Consider the following 16,545-nt stretch of genomic DNA (forward strand, 5'->3'; position numbering starts at 1 on the left):
GTTACTGCTACTTCTGTACGTGCGAAGCTGTAGGTGAAGAAACAGTAAAAGTTATCTCCGTTCACTCTCACTGTTAACACGTTGCATCGTGGTCAGGAGATAACGACTGGGTTCTTTTTCGGACGGGATCAGATTGCAACACGCAAGTCAGGCTGGTGCCTTTCATACATAAAAGGCGAAAGCATTCGAACAGAAGCGCCTGCAGAGTCCCTCTTGTCTGTCTGCGGTTTAAGTGTACGTACAATGTGGAGGAGGAAGTTTGTGGTTCTGTAATTACTATCTTAAAATTACATGGAATATCTCGAGAAAATTATGATATTTAAATGATGAAACCCTCGGAACAGTAGTTGATTGTTGAAGGTGAGTAATTTATTTTTAATTATTCAAATTTCATTATCAAATTAAACAAAGCTAGTTCTCCTTCTTAACCAATTACCTCTTGTACCCTTGTAATAAATGTCAATAATTTTAATTAGATTGGTTTTAATCTTATCGTCGCGTTTATAAAGATGTATCAAAATGGAAAAAAAATCTTCAACCCAAAACAGCATGACAACAGTGGAGTTGAAATGCAATTAAAATTTAAATTTAAAAGTCATATATTTATTAAAAATTGAAAAGTATACGTGTATAAACACTTTATAAACATACTTCATTCAGGACTCTATGTCATTTAAGAAACAGTTGTCTATTTTGAAAACTGGGGCTCTTCATTAGAAAACCCGATCTATTTTGTCGTTGATGTAACCGATCAAATTATGGGTTATAGGAGTGAAGGTCGTGACTGAAGAAGCAGTTAATTGCAAGCTCCTCCCAAACACAGATTTAGCTGGCTCGTTATCAATAACACCGTGCATCTCTTATAAACAACCATCGCCGGCCTGTAATAGCTTACATATGTCATTTATTGTCTTTTGAGTTACAGACAAATCACAGCCATTCTGTGTAGATCTTTGTATGAGGAAAGCTGTGAGCAATGCAACACAGAATAATTCGGTCGTATTAGATGTACATTATATATTTTTTGACAGACATTTGTCTGTAACATTGTAGTATATGTAAAAAAAAAAAAGAAAGAAAGAAAGAAAACCTGCTGGATTAAGCCTCATTTTTCAATTCTAAGCCCTCTCGCTTAAACATTGTGTGGCGTATTGAAAGGTAGGCTTCTAATCAACCCCGGACCAATTACATTCAGCCTTGGTCACACATGCGTTAATAACGTAGCTAAACATACTTACAAATAACTACGAAATTTGTGAGTTAAAGTAAGTTAGGGAGGGTTAAACAATGAAAAGAAATTAAAGTATTTATTTTTTGTTCAAGTCCGTTGAAGTACGTTAAAGTACACTAATGAAAGGTAAATTGCTTGCAAGTTCGGAAAATTGTGGATTTAATTGTAAAGTGAAACTCCGATAATAAACTTCATTAAAGGCTGTCAGGCAGAACGTTGAAATACACTGAAGTTAAACCACAGGACAGGAGAAGTATGCTTAAGTACACGAAAATACGTTACTGGACGTCGAAGTACATTCATTTATTTTCGTGCTTGCCGAAGTTGTCTTTTGAACATAAGATAAATCGTCACTCATAGCTTTCTCAAGGTTTTTGTAAATTATTCTGAAATAAAACTTCGCCAAGCTATGGTAGTATATAACTTAAAATAAGTTAAGTGACGTTACATTATGTTGAAATATGTCAGTTCTAAGTACGTTAAGCTACGTTATGTAACGTGACGAATAGTGATACTTCACATCCGTAAAACAGCAAACATTTGAAGTGACTCATTTTATACGTGTGAATAAAGGACTAAACTTTGAGAATTTCTTCAATGATATCTAGTAGGTGATTTCAAGGGTGGCGCAGTGGTAACGCTATCGCCTTTCACCTAGCCGACCGGGGTTTGATTCCCGGAACGGACGTGAAAAGGTAAGGGGTCACCTACCCGACCACGTGGGTTTTCCCCGGGTACTCTGGTTTCCTCCCACAATAAGACCCCTCGCGAGCTTAAATCCGGGCATACAAGAGTGATTAGTATAAGTTGACATAACTTGTTTCGCAATTGTTGTAAAATAAATAAAGTTTATATTTATAAATTGTGTGGCTTTACGTGAGAATAGGCAAAAGTCTCAAGAACAGTAGGGGTACCACACGCGAAAGTGACAATAGCTATTAGGTAAGTTATGGTTCTTAAATATAGATGATAAAAAAAATCTGGTAAAGGGACAGAAAACAGGAGCGAAGAGTACAAAACGATAAAATATGAATTCATGATCGGCAGGCTGTAGTGACAGTGTATTGTACAAAAATGGAGGTATATATTCATCGAGATACGGAAACGCACACGAAGATATTTATATAACATACGCCACGTGCATATGTTTGTAGTACATGTTTACATGATCCCCCCCCACCTCCACAACCAGCGGGATAAGTCTGGCTCGATCAACCTACAGCCTGACTGCTAATATGTCAGAACATTCTTATCCCTCCTACAAATGTGCACTATGTATACACGAACTATGCGTGTTGTCTCCCTTGCCTAAACTTAGTACGGCAGTTTAACTATTACTTAAATCATTTCTGTATAAGTCTATAACTGTCCTTAAATGGTTGTAGCAGTAACTACAATAAACAACAACAAAACATCAATATGTAAACACAATCAACCTCCACACTCAAATTCGATAAAACTAGGGCAAATTTTGAACAAAAGAAATATGTACAAGAAGACTCCTGAAAAAAGTTCAATGAGAACAAGACCAGGTGTTCCGGAAGAGATAACGTCTTCTGGTTCATCGACGACACCCGTCATGTAAACCCTGGTCAATCCAAATAAGTTATATCACGTTCTCAAACGAGATAAAGTAGGAAACAACAGAACCAACAGGAAAACTAAGGAACACCAAAAAATCCAACTTTATATATGTAAATGTAATATTTCTTAAATTGACTATCGTTAACTTTATCGTTTTCTATTATTTACTTGTCTTGCAAGGAAAACACTCAATAAATACACAAAAAGCTTGACCAGCTTCCTAATCCGTCACTTTTACGTCATTCCAATCAATGTTTTTGTGTAAAATGTTTCACAATTAAAACCATCTCGGTATATCAGGGTACGATGTATTCGTTGTAACTTTGGCTTTTCGTGATAAGGTATTTTTTCTCCAAATTTGTTATCTATTGTATGAAATTTGTTAAAGAACGCTATCTTTGTTTATTCTTCGCAAGAAGGTTAATGTTAGAGACCTTCTATTGCTGAAGTCAGTTTGGCTCTGTATCAGTCAGTGTTTCAATGTGACTTTTCATAATATGCAAGTCTATGCTGTCAGTTTATAAACTTGGGACGTCACATATGTATTACGTCCATACGCAAAATATGCCATGAGTTCACGTGTATTTTGTAAATAAGTGTTTAGTATACCAGGTTTCCTTACATACTTTTCTTATATTCTAAATCAAATATGCAAATGTCTGTATGATTATCGCGCAACAATCCGATTGTGATAATCTACATTTTACTGCGATACATCCGCTAAGAATCGAACCCTGGTACATCTGACTTCCTAGACTTATGCTTTTCGCGTTATGGAGCTAAATATGGAGTTTGCGGTTCGAATAAGATGGAATAGAAAACGGAACAGATGCAAATTGCTGCATACTATTATATAATAAAAATACCTCTTACTACATATTTGATTTAATGAGCTCCTGTGTCCATGATATGTCAGCACATTTCCTTTTCTTTTTTCCAGTAATCTCGACAATGCCTGGAAACGTTGTGCTGTGTGTGTGTGGAGGCGGAAGTGGTGCCCACGCTCTGGCCGGACTAGCTACACAGAAAGGGGTGGAAGTGCGCGTTTTGACATTATTCGAGGGCGAGGCAAAGAAATGGTCCCGCGCAGTCCAGAAGGAAGAGATGACAGTCGTTATAAACGAGAATAACCGTCCCCCGCGGGAGGTTATGTCGAAACCAAAAATGATCACGAAAGATCCGGAGGAAGCAATTCCGGATAGTGATGTTATCATATTTACTGTACCTGCGTCTGTACATGAAATGTACTTCAAAGCTATTGCCGAGCATATAGGTAAACGAGCTCTGATTGTAGGACTTCCGGGTCAGGCAGGGTTCGAATTCCAATGTCGTGATATCCTAGGCGAGAAAGCATCATTGATTTCTGTGATGTCTTTCGAATCCTTGCCTTGGGAATGTCGAGTAAGGGAGTTCGGAAAACGGGTTGAAATTCTTGGAACAAAAATATACTTGACCGGTTCATTAATACGCGGGAAATCCGTGACGAAACCACCACTGATGACGCTGCAAAAGTTTCTTGGTTCTCAACCAATCCTTAGGCAGTCAAAACATTTCCTCGAGACGATCATCATGAGCTACTCGTTCATTCACCCTGTTATCTTTTATGGAAAGTGGAAAGACTGGGACGGAAAGAAAGTAAATGAAGCGCCATTATTTTATCAAGGAATTGACGAACCCACTACTGAATTGTTACAGAAGTGCAGCGATGAATGCACGGCTGTAGCTGCTGCAATACTCGAGGCCGCACCAACCAAAGCGAACCTGAGTGACGTTAAGGATATCCACCACTGGTACATGGAAAACTACAAAAACGAGATAGCAGAAGCTAGTGATCTGTTCCATTCCATCACCACCAACAAGGCGTATGAAGGGTTAAAACACCCTATGGAGGAATCAGAGAGCGGAATGGTGCCTGATTTTAGTACACGGTATCTCACCGAAGACATTCCGATGGGGATGGTTGTGCTTCGCGGTCTGGCTGAAGTCATGGGGGTTTCCGTTCCGATTCATGACATGCTGATAGAGTGGGGCCAGGAAAAAATGGGAAAGGAGTATCTCGTTGATGGGAAACTTACTGGGAAAGACATTGAGTCCACCCGCTGTCCACAAAGATATGGTTTTTTATCACTCGACGCCATTCTGACTGGAGAAAAATCAAATTGAATTGGTTACTTTTTAAACTGGACAGTGTGCTCATTGGTGGGGAATTTACACCCTCTAGAACCACTTTCAAAGGCAAATATTTCCATGTATAGGAAATCTTGGAGTTTTACTGAACTGTGCTGGAAAGAACATCATATCGTTCAGCGTGTTGTGACGGCAGATATGTTGTATAGCATTTCTATGCTGCGAGTTATTTTTATAAAAGTTATCGAACAATGCGGAGGTATTTTACAGACCAAAAGGGCACGAAGTAGAAAACTACATATTAACAGGCCAGTGGCGTGATACACGAGGAGAAAAACGTGAGAACGATTGTTTGGAAGGTGTCACTAAAGAATCTAAGGAAAGAATATTTTTAACAAAATGTGTTTGACGAGATTTTTTTTCTTTTTCATTCTAGAAGTCACACTCGGCGCGCTTTTTGTCACTTGATGTCAGCTGTTGTAGATTTTACCGTCTAAAATTATGACCAAGTTTGTATTGTCATTTTTTACCCTGAAATGTAGTTTAAATTTACTGATAACATAAAATGCTTTTTGAGTGCGACCTCAGTATGTGACCAAGTTTTGTATTTCGAACCGACTTCACAGAAATCATTATCATCCTCCCTTCTCGATATCGACTCCCGTACACGTGCACTTCAGCATGAAATTTGCTCCTAAATATAACCTTTCTTTGTTTCAAAAGCCTCCACTGTAGCAAAATGGCAAAGAGGCGATATTTTTTTCTCGAACAATCGATCACAATGTGTCTGCATCTATCATCAAAGAATTTTTTAATTTCTTATTTTGTTTTAAGAACTTCTATTCTAGTGTTCCATCACAAGCTAAAAATGGCGACTTAATGCTTTTTTTCTAAACATGTTATATCTTACTTTTCACTTCAGCGTTTTACCAAGGAAGACCTAACATAAGAGACTCCATTTGTCTACAATATTTTTTGTTTGGGGATAACGACTGCCTAGGGAATGAGACTTCAAACAATACTTTAACGCCAAGATATTTAATCATCCTGTGATCATAGTGTGTAAACAAATAGTGACTAAATCTAACAGAATTTGAAATTTCCCTTAAAACAAAATTGATTATTGATTTTATTGATATCGACATCACATTGATATCAGAATCGCAATATCGGGTAGATTTTTAGATCAATAAAAACGGATACCTATCATTATGGTTGGCTATCGCTGTAGTTATGACGGACACTTGACATAAACATTACAACAGATGTCATTATTATTTTACATAGTATCAAACGGTCGATATTATTTACAATGTGGTGTTAGACTTCAGCATTCCCTAACGCTTTATTGTGACATGTATACGTGTATTTTGGAAACAATTTTAAATGTTTTATTAAAGAAAACAGAGTGATATTGAAATATGTGTATGTGTTATGTGTTTGAAATATTTCCAGTTGACATTGAGTAAGCGAATCTACAGAACTACGTTGTAAGTTTGGTGTGATCATTACCAGGAGGTTGTAACTATCGTCGTACATTAATGGTAGCTTAATAGATTTACATGAATCAAAATATGTTACGCGTTTGACCGGCAGTTGATGATAACGAGAGCAGGCTCTTGAATATCGAATCGACTGCTACATAAAACACCACATGTAAGGGATGCAGGGATCTCCTACCAAGTAATGGAAAATTCACAATAGAGAAATTGAAATCATCACGCTTAGCATACACCATGGTAGTAAGCTGTCAATGTTGGTTCCGTTGTAGGAAAAGATTAAGCGACGGATGATGTAGAATAGTCTGTCGTGTTCCAACTTTGGTAGGTATATACGATAGACAAGGTCAATAAATATCATGTTACTTAAAGACAAGACGTCATCAATATATCTGAAGGTGAAATTAAACGACTTTGCAAGGTCTTTATGACCAATTCTGATAAGCTCTTTGATAAATTCAACTTCGTGTGAAAACAAAAACAAGTCGGCAAACAGAGAGGCACAGTTAGTTTAGCTCCCATAGGTATAAGTAAATTGTCTACGATGACAATTCCAATGTTCACTCGCAAAAATATAAAACACAAGCGATGTATAATAACCATTTTATTAAAACCGTTATTCTAGTATTCCACATACTAGACTACCTGTAAGATACTTTTAGTATCTATTATACTTAACGTACCGTGTTTTAAATAGCTTGAAATTTACTGAGGAAACAAATATGAATTGTTAATATATACGCTGTTTTTTATCCTTAAAAATGATCAAAAGTCCTATAGGTAAGAATTTAGAATAAGTGCACAGGTACATACACTTAGCCAACAAACTAAAACTCACTGGAAATAGAATTCACATATCAATATATAAATTGCATTGGAAAGAAAATAGCAATATTTTATACAACACAGAGAAATTATACAACAAAGAATTAAAATATCAGAGGGAACACATCAGTTTACATACTCTAATACATCTAACATCAGAAATTAATTTTCAACAAAGTAGAATTTTATACATTTCCACTAATATATTCTCTGTTAAAGGTGTGTTGACTTAAGTTTGGTTATCAAAAATGGGAGAAAATGCTAATTAAATTTTTTTTTCGAATATGTTTTAAAAATGTGATGGATAACACAGTCAAAAAACACATAATAAATGCAGGCTGTAAGAATATGCCAATAATAAATTCTAACAATGCTGTATCTTTATTTAAGACAACCTATCACACTCATTGCTATGCCTTCATCACAGTTGTAGCCTTTCTACATAACTGGATAACACTTAAAACTGACCTGTGGATTTTCTATAGAACATACAAACGTTTCACATAAAATGATAGAACCACTTATCTGACACACCTCTACTGTACAATTCTAAAACATATTTTACTGAACCAGTTGAAGCGGTAAATACCACAGAACTGTTGGTCACATAAAAAATAATTATCTAGTGAAGAAAATAAAATTATAATATCACTTAACAAGTGAGACATATAGGAGAATGAAATGTATCAAATGATATATAACAGTAAATAGTGATTTATCTGTGAAATCATAAATTTATCTCTCATTTGTACAGAACATTTACACCACACGAAGATTGGAAAAGATATCATTTGTTCTTTAAATACACTTTTACGTTTGTTATAGAATATTTCAGAAAAGATTTGGCAACTTTTGCTTGAGGAATGCCATACCAGTGACAAATCAGACATTAGTATTATACTTGTCTACAACCCTGAGTACATATCATTACTGGTATGTTTCTATCTACATTAATTCAGTGACACGTACTAATATATAATAATATACATATATGATACAAATTTTTGACATACATGGATATGAAACATAGAGATGTTCCAATAGTTGGGCTGCAAGCTGTATTAAGACTTGAGGCTCTACCAAAGAGTCATGAAATATGACATGCCAAAATGTTCTATCAAAGGGCTAGATAATATGTTGAATCCTGAGACTTTACTGAATTGTCACAAAATGTGATAAGCTCTGATGCTCTAACAATAGCCAGTTATAAGAAACTACTAAAGGGCCACTGATATGGAATATTTTGAGAGTCTACAAAAGGACTAGAGATTTTGGTGAATTTTAAGGTTGTCACAGAGTTGTGAACATTTGGCATGTTCCCACAATTGGAATATCTGAATCATATATATCCATACATGACAGAAATTCTAAAGTAAAAAATCTGACTACATCTGACTAGTTGTTATAGAAGTTTAATCATTACTCAGCTCAGACCAACACAAGGTTGCCCTGTTGTATCGTCTCAAACTACTGCTACACTATGAAAACATGTATATGTATTCTGTATTTGAAGAGCACCAATACATGTCCAGTAACAGAAATCCTACTGTAGTAGAGATACAGTTAGATAAACCATAATTACGACATCGCCTTATGAAGAATCAAGAAAGTATACCAAGATACATCAATATTTAGTATAAATCATAATTATTGCACCAAAAATAAATCTACGCATCCCATTAGAAAGTTGACATCATGTGATGACCCCCTGTATTTGATAAATGTAAAGTTTAGACAATAAAGAACAATATTCAATAGAATTTAAATCATTTTCATTCAATATACAGTAAATGAAGCTAAATCTCCACCAGGTTAATTTGCTGACACCATATATCTCAATGGGTAAATTTTAACGTTCAACTATGTTCAAATCATAATCTAGTCCCGTATATTTTTCATGACATCCTATAAGTACAATTCAAACAAGAAAATAGTGCTATACAAACAAGAATACTGTCAGTTATTAGTTCTTTGTATAAACATGAAGTATTTTTGGCAATAAAGATGCTTGACATTGAGAGTATTGATATAAGTGTGTGGAGGACAAGGGTCATCTGTGTCTGCGTTTGTGAGGTATCATACGGTCTAATAATGCCATGAAGATATTACCAGGCAGTCTCTGGTTCTGACGTATCATCACAGATAATGCATTCTCCACCTGAAGTAACAATCAAATGTGACAAAAATCTTCAGACATGTATCATTCCTCAACTCTAATGCCTCAATAAAACAAAGGAATATCACGATCAATAGTACCGTAATAGGATCACCGTGACCTAATTACGATGTGAGGAGTATAACACTAAAGAGATATGACCTATAAAGCTGTTTAATGAACACATATCTAGAACATCTTTGGAATATATCATTTAAGGCTGATTAAAACAATAATTGTCTGGAATCCTTATTATCTCCCTTTAGACTAAAAATTTGCATTGACTTGTATATCAACTCTTCAAAGTCTGATGATGTAGGAAGTCATATACCTTATCTGTATCAGAATGAACCACCCACATAGTCTGTTTATCATGGTGGGCACCTAATCATTTACTCCAACTCAATGCCCACAGTTCATAGGAATGCTTTTTATCTTTTTTTTTAGATAAAAAATCTATAATTTAAGAAGGATTAAATTTCTGAAACTGTCCATATGACAGCTCCTGTAATAGCTTTTTATTGGTTTCCATAGAAAATGCATTATGGTGGCTAACAAGCTGCATATTAGAGAGAGATCTGTCCTCCATTTAACTTACCCTGCGTTTGAACTGGTCCACAGTTTGTGATTGGTCTGGGTATATAGGATTTCCAACAAAGGTTCTGTAGAGGAGAAGATAAAGCGTAATAAAATGGATTCCTTTTATGACAAGGTTATCATATTTATATACTGTAAAACAATAAATGTTTGTCCTGTAGAAACTTTTGTTGTGTTTAGTGGCTATGGACAAACCATGAAAATAAAATGAAACAAATAAGACTCCAGATGACAGTATTACACATATAATAATGTGATATCTTGAAAATGTTTTACTCTTAAAAAGATCTATTAAACGTAAACCACGAAAGAAAGTAGCAAAGAACATGTCATGTTATACAGTGTGTTTAGAGAGAAAACGGAATCATACTGTAGTCTTAACTCATTAAAATGTGATCATCACAGCTTCAATGAACGCCATGTTAAAAAAGACGATAAAGAAGTCCTTTTATCATTATTTACCTTTTCAAAAAATAGCAGGAAAGAATTTGAAGAATTAATGTGTTGTTGAGTAGAATGATCAAGGAAACTTAAATTTAACTACATAATAGTTCTTATTTTTCAATCATTATATTTTTAAAATTATCTATTATTTAAATCGTCAAGCAACAAAATCAACACAAGTTCACTTGTTGGATCCCTACCTCATTTTTACAGGGAAAAACCCATAAATAAGTGAAATAGGAAGTCTAGTTCTCTCATACAGCTTCAACAACAAATCTAGAACAAACAAAACAGAGTATGAAAACAAACAAAAATTGTTTACAGAAAGGTCAAAGTATTTTAATAATGAAAAAATTGAATATCTGAAACATTCAAAAGAATATCTACAACTATTTTAATCAATAAAGGAACATTGGGTATTTTCTCACTTATGGAAAGTTATGATGGTTTCTGATTGTTTGAATACAGGTATATAAAAATGATCACATTTATCTAAAGGGAGATCATTCTAAAACTTAGCCAAAGTTGAAATACACATATTTTGCATTATTCAGATGGAAATCAAATCTGAATGGTGTTTTATAACAATAAAAAATAAGAAAAAGCATTGTGTACTGCAAATATATATAAAAAATATCTGAAAAAAAATTACAAACTCACTTTTTCCAAACATTGGTGTCCTAAATGCTTCCCTCACATTCTGTGTAAATAATGGAATGACAGGCTGGAAGGGAAACAATCATGATTTACACACATGTAAGTGTTTTATATTAACCTTTTTTATTTCATAGTAACAACATTTTTGTATCTTGTTTAGGAATTAGACCACAGTATACCACTTTACCCTGATAATTTCACAATTTAATATTTAAACTTTCTTTAATAAAAAAAATATTTCTGAACTTAAAACACACCAATACTTTTACTTTTCTAATCAGTCTTACAATGAAATTAACCTCCTGCAAGAGGATATTGCAAAAATTGAAAGACTATGACGTTCACAATTTTCCTTGAATATTTTAAACAGACCATTAACTAGAGATAAAGAGAAGGCATGTCACAGTGAGCAGTGATCTTTGTACATACAAAATTGTGAAACATGAATCAGCAACATGAATCAGTCCCTCCCTTGGTAAAGTATAATATATTTACCTGGAGATATACCCAATAACTATAATTGTTAATCAAACATTTATATTTATCAACAAAAACATTTTACCACATTTGCCTGAAGAGCTACTTTAGCAAATCCATCACGTCTTCCCCACATCAGCTGGTAATGTTCATCTCCAAACAGTGCTTCACGTACACCACCTTAAAAGAACATTCAAGTTTATGATCTTCAGATATCATGTTCACTGACAAAATTTTCAAGAATTAGTTCATTTGATCTTCAACAAGTACAACAATCTAGAACACATCAGTTATTTATTAATAAACAATTATCAAACACATACAATGTAATAGAATTCAAGCATACACAGATTTGGATATAAACTCAATATCATGGTATTATACCTGGTATCTACCTGGAGTTATACCATACAGGTGTCCCTCCCTTGGTAACACCCCTCTGTATATCATATTTACCTGGAGATATACCTAACAGGTGTCCCTCCCTTGGTAACACCCCTCTGTATATCATATTTACCTGGAGATATACCAACAGGTGTCCCTCCCTTGGTAACACCCCTCTGTATATCATATTTACCTGGAGATATACCATACAGGTGTCCCTCCCTTGGTAACACCCCTCTGTATATCATATTTACCTGGAGATATACCTAACAGAGGTCCCTCCCTTGGTAACACCCCTTTGTATATTATATTTACCTGGAGATATACCTAACAGAGGTACCTCCCTTGGTAACACCCCTCTGTATATTTTATTTACCTGGAGACATATCTAACAGAGGTCTCTCCCCTGGTAACACCCCTCTGTATATCATATTTACCTGGAGATATATCTAACAGAGGTCCCTCCCTTGGTAACACCCCTCTGTATATTGTATTTACCTGGTGATATACCTAACAGAGGTCCCTCCCTTGGTAACACCCCTCTGTATATCATATTTACCTGGAGATATACCTAACAGGTGTCCCTCCCTTGGTAACACCCCTCTGTATATTATATTTACCTGGAGATATACCTAACAGGTGTCCCTCATTTGGTAATACCCCTCTGTATATTGTATTTACCTGGAGCTATACCCAATAGGTGTCCCTCCCTCAGTACATTCACACAGCTCTGTACAGTGCCTGGTGTAACCCTCATCACCTCCATCATGAGACGCCAGCCTGTCATGAATAGTAATTTACTAATTAAAGACAGGAAGAAAAATGTCTTAGGTTGATATTCACACTTTGATTTTTTTTTAAAACAATATTGTAAAAAAATGATAAATTCTAGTAGTCATAGCATTAAGTCTCTACAGTAACATGTCAATGTTTTCTTGGTAAAAAATTTATTAGAAATCTTGTTTATGTGAATTGTTGTGCATTAGGAGCTACATTTAATATCATGTGATAAAAACATATTGTTTTCTTTCACAGAGAAATTGTTACTTACCAGGAATGTGAAATAAGAAGCGGTCTCCCACGGCCCGAATGTGTCTATTTTTATCAAGCAAAGTTTTGGCGATGACATAATAGAAATCTATAGGAATGGTTCCATGATAGTAGATAAGTAATGCTGGTCCCTCACGTGGAATGTTGTCAAATCCAACGATCTCATACCCTGTACACGACAGATACAGTATACAAAGGAAAATAAAATTTGTCAGTAAATCTGGTTGAGAACACATAATACCTTTGAAAATATCTGCGTAATGTTTTAGTTGCGAACATTTACATGTCTATCAATACGCATAATCAATAATTCTATTAGTTAAAATTACTTCAAAGTGTTTAGAATTTACTTTTGCAAAAGATCATGGCGTTTTGACTCTAAGAGGGAAAAAAACTTTTTGTTTTTTATTTTAATTTTCATGTTTATAAAATTGGTTAATCCTACTTTTTGATACATTTTTGAAACTTTTAAGCATACAAAGCTTACCATGCCACAATCTAGCTTGTCCATCCCATAAAGCTGCCAATGTTTTTCTAGCTCCATCCCAGAAGTCTCTGCCATAGGCCTCACGAAGACGATGTCGATAGTTGTAGACATTGAGAAATAGTGCCGACCCATACAGAAACAGGAGTATAACCAGGGGAAGCAGGAATGATATGATGATGGGGTAAACAACCCACAGCACCCATTTCCAATAATTTATGTCCAGGGTGTCAATGACTTCCCAGGCATATTGTAAATGATCACTGATCTGGTAAGAAATGTTGTGGAATAACATCCCCAACCTGTGCAGGATTCACGTCTCAAAAGCTTGTTCAATTGCTGCTGGCTAGTGATTACCATCATGGGCAAAGACAGGGTTTCATAGTGGTGTCTGTTACTTGATTCATTTTAAATTTGTTTACCATCAATCTTCACTTTGGTACACACAAAACAGCTCAACCTAGATAAAAATGATAAGTGTAAATAATGAATTACCCGTTGTTTGCAGATCATAGTGACCAACAAAATTACACAACTTCATACTTTTGTTTATATGCAGTTGCTTAATGGGGTACCAGACCAGTTTAATAGGGGGCAATGAAATGTTATCCGCTTGTGAATGTCAGAGATGTGTGGTACAATCACTAGTCTAAGCAGGTTTGAGTTTCTCATGCACTGGCTTACTATTCTCATGCTCAACCAATCAAGCTGAAGAGAAGTTCTCTCTAACTGAGCTATATATTGAAGCTAGTATTTACCAGGGTTATACTCAAGAAACAAAGATCCTGGAATCACAACTGGTTTAAGGAGAATAATAGGAATTGATATTTTCAAGTGCCACCCTTTTATTAGTTTTGTGTGTGTTTTAAATAGGATAACATGTTTTGGGCTTTCTGAATTTGCTAATTGTTGCCGCCATCTACTATAAAAAATCCGGCCTCAAAATTTCAATGGATTTGCGATAAACAAAACAAACACTGAATATCGTAATATTCTCATAGAAAAATCTCAACAAACCAAAATATTATTTGCATAATTCTAAGAACATGTCATGCAGACTTAAAGGTAGTTTAGCCAAATTTAAAAGGAGTGCGTCATTGTGTCTTGTACAAAGTGTTAAATATGATATATGCTACTCTGTTGGCGGACTTGGTATAACCACATGCACTTAGCTCGCTGATAAAAAAAACAAGTATGATATCAGAGATAACATTACGCACAGTGATAAAACGTCGGGTTCCTAAGGTAAACCGAGCTTTTTTTAATGCATTCGGGAATGCAGACACTGCATCGATTACCTTTTCTACATACTTAATACGTATCATTACTAGCAGTGTGAGGTAAAACGTATTAAGGTGCGAAATATTAACACAAGCTCAAAAGTGACACCGTTGTTACATCCTATCGTAACAGCTGATCCGGAAGTTTATCTGTGTTTACACTACTAGTACTTCCGGCTAAGCATAAAATAAAATTAAAAAGAACACGGCAAGTGATTATCCGGACGACATAAAAACTTCAATATAGTATGAAATAGACACTGCCTGAAAGCGTGTAAAAGTTGGTCAACAAGATGCATATTTTGAACTGCCTTATCCACGTCCGCACTGAGGCATGTCTTTAAAATTTGTCTTGTAATTCGCAAGATTTTAACAAAACATCGGCACATACACTGTACCTGTATCATCGTATGAAAACCTTAAGCTCAGTGTAGATTTTATATACAAATACAACTTTACAATATCAAAAAACTATAGTAGATCATAATTAAGATAACGGAGATTTTAACAGGTATTTTAAGCTTGGTTATATAATGCATAAGTACGTCAAAATATTCTTCTCTCAGCAGGATGCTATGTATTGGGATTCCGCATTCTTTAGAAAGATTAGATGTTCATGAAGTCGGACTTTGAATCTTTTTCCAGTTTATCCGTTACATGATTCGTCGCAGTTCTTGCATCCGACTTTGTGTACGCATTCTGAGATGGTCTCTTTGTGCGTTTTATCTTCAAGATGTACTTGGATATTTCGGAGAGTCTTCTGAGGTTTCATGGCTGCTGCTTTTTTGGGGGGTCTCATAGCCCAATACTTCAACATTACCGTCATATTTCCTTAACTTGGAGGACGTCAATAAATGACATACTGCTATAGATTTCTGCTTCAAACGCGACTGACGCTGTTGATGATATCTACGGTTTTGGTCTGTTCAAGCAAATCCTATTGTGACCTTTCTTGCCTATTTCCACAACGCCATCTATATATCGTTTCCATAGACTAGGCTTGCACTCTACGAGAAACTTGGCTGTAGTATATTTTCTCCGAGTGTGCTCCATTCATAAATTAGCCAAAAATCGGAGACGCCTGACTACCCATGGCAAGAAAGTCTTACGTTATGTCCCCAATGTCGTGATTTACAAAGTAATTAAAAATGGTATTTGGTCTCCAATGTTCATTGAATGGATTTTCAGTATAATGTGGATCGATTTCATGCTACGTTATGACACTTCACTATAATGACACTTCACTATAATGCCACTTCGCTATAATGATAATCCACTATAATGACACCTCGCTATAACGACACTTCACTTTAATGACACTTTACTATAATGACACTTCACTATAATGACACTACAGAAGCATTCAACTTATCATCAGTGGGCTCTTTGATATGGCTGCTGTTTATCATCTGTGGAGATTTTGATAAGATCGTTATTTATCATCCGTGGATACTTTTCATATGGCTGTTGCGAGGACGTAAAAATCCCGAACAAATACTGTCTACCATGAACCATGTATGTAATCGATAACCTATATAAGTTAAACAGTAACGGGCTAGTTTTTATTTACCCTGTTTACTGAGCTACCGACACGAATTCACTGGACCTTTGTGTATTAATTTCAACCAGTCAGGTACCGATTGAATCTGTAATAGGTCGGTAACACCTTTTCGCTTGAATAGCATAGATTTATTAAGCAAGTTGTGAATTCATAAGAATTTGCCGTGCTTCATGAATTATTAATCCCTAAA

At 35.3% G+C, this 16,545-nt stretch overlaps 2 protein-coding genes across 2 annotated transcripts; one reads left to right on the forward strand and one right to left on the reverse strand.

The window, feature by feature from the left end:
- Positions 1–209: 209 nt before the first annotated feature.
- On the forward strand, positions 210–6,362 carry LOC132556766 (octopine dehydrogenase-like). The gene is made up of 2 exons (XM_060221211.1): positions 210–360; positions 3,756–6,362. Exon 2 carries the CDS (start codon positions 3,767–3,769, stop codon positions 4,976–4,978), a length of 1,212 nt encoding a protein of 403 aa, XP_060077194.1. The 5' UTR covers positions 210–360; positions 3,756–3,766; the 3' UTR covers positions 4,979–6,362.
- Positions 6,363–7,993: 1,631 nt separating this feature from the next.
- Positions 7,994–14,894, reverse strand: LOC132556777 (monoacylglycerol/Diacylglycerol O-acyltransferase-like). The gene is made up of 9 exons (XM_060221222.1): positions 14,826–14,894; positions 13,518–13,974; positions 13,032–13,199; positions 12,662–12,760; positions 11,682–11,776; positions 11,123–11,186; positions 10,663–10,738; positions 10,020–10,083; positions 7,994–9,424 (listed from the first exon to the last, which is right to left on the reverse strand). Exons 2-9 carry the CDS (start codon positions 13,807–13,809, stop codon positions 9,317–9,319), a joined length of 966 nt encoding a protein of 321 aa, XP_060077205.1. The 5' UTR covers positions 13,810–13,974; positions 14,826–14,894; the 3' UTR covers positions 7,994–9,316.
- Positions 14,895–16,545: the final 1,651 nt, after the last annotated feature.

Source organism: Ylistrum balloti, unplaced genomic scaffold, assembly GCF_031769215.1.
Source record: "Ylistrum balloti isolate Yb309-2 unplaced genomic scaffold, AGI_CSIRO_Ybal_v1 Utg369650, whole genome shotgun sequence".
NCBI lineage: Eukaryota > Metazoa > Mollusca > Bivalvia > Pectinida > Pectinidae > Ylistrum > Ylistrum balloti.

What these genes read in the sequence shown, in the direction of transcription:
- LOC132556766 (XM_060221211.1), top strand. Translation starts at nt 3,767, where the DNA reads ATGCCTGGAAACGTTGTGCTGTGTGTGTGTGGAGGCGGAAGTGGTGCC.
- LOC132556777 (XM_060221222.1), bottom strand. Translation starts at nt 13,809, where the DNA reads ATGTTATTCCACAACATTTCTTACCAGATCAGTGATCATTTACAATAT. An exon ending in TAGCTCTTCAGGCAAATGTG is followed by an intron (nt 11,187 to 11,681) that starts GTAAAATGTTTT and finishes TTTCCCTTCCAG; the next exon opens with CCTGTCATTCCATTATTTAC. An exon ending in TTTTTCCCTGTAAAAATGAG is followed by an intron (nt 10,084 to 10,662) that starts GTAGGGATCCAA and finishes TCTCCTCTACAG; the next exon opens with AACCTTTGTTGGAAATCCTA.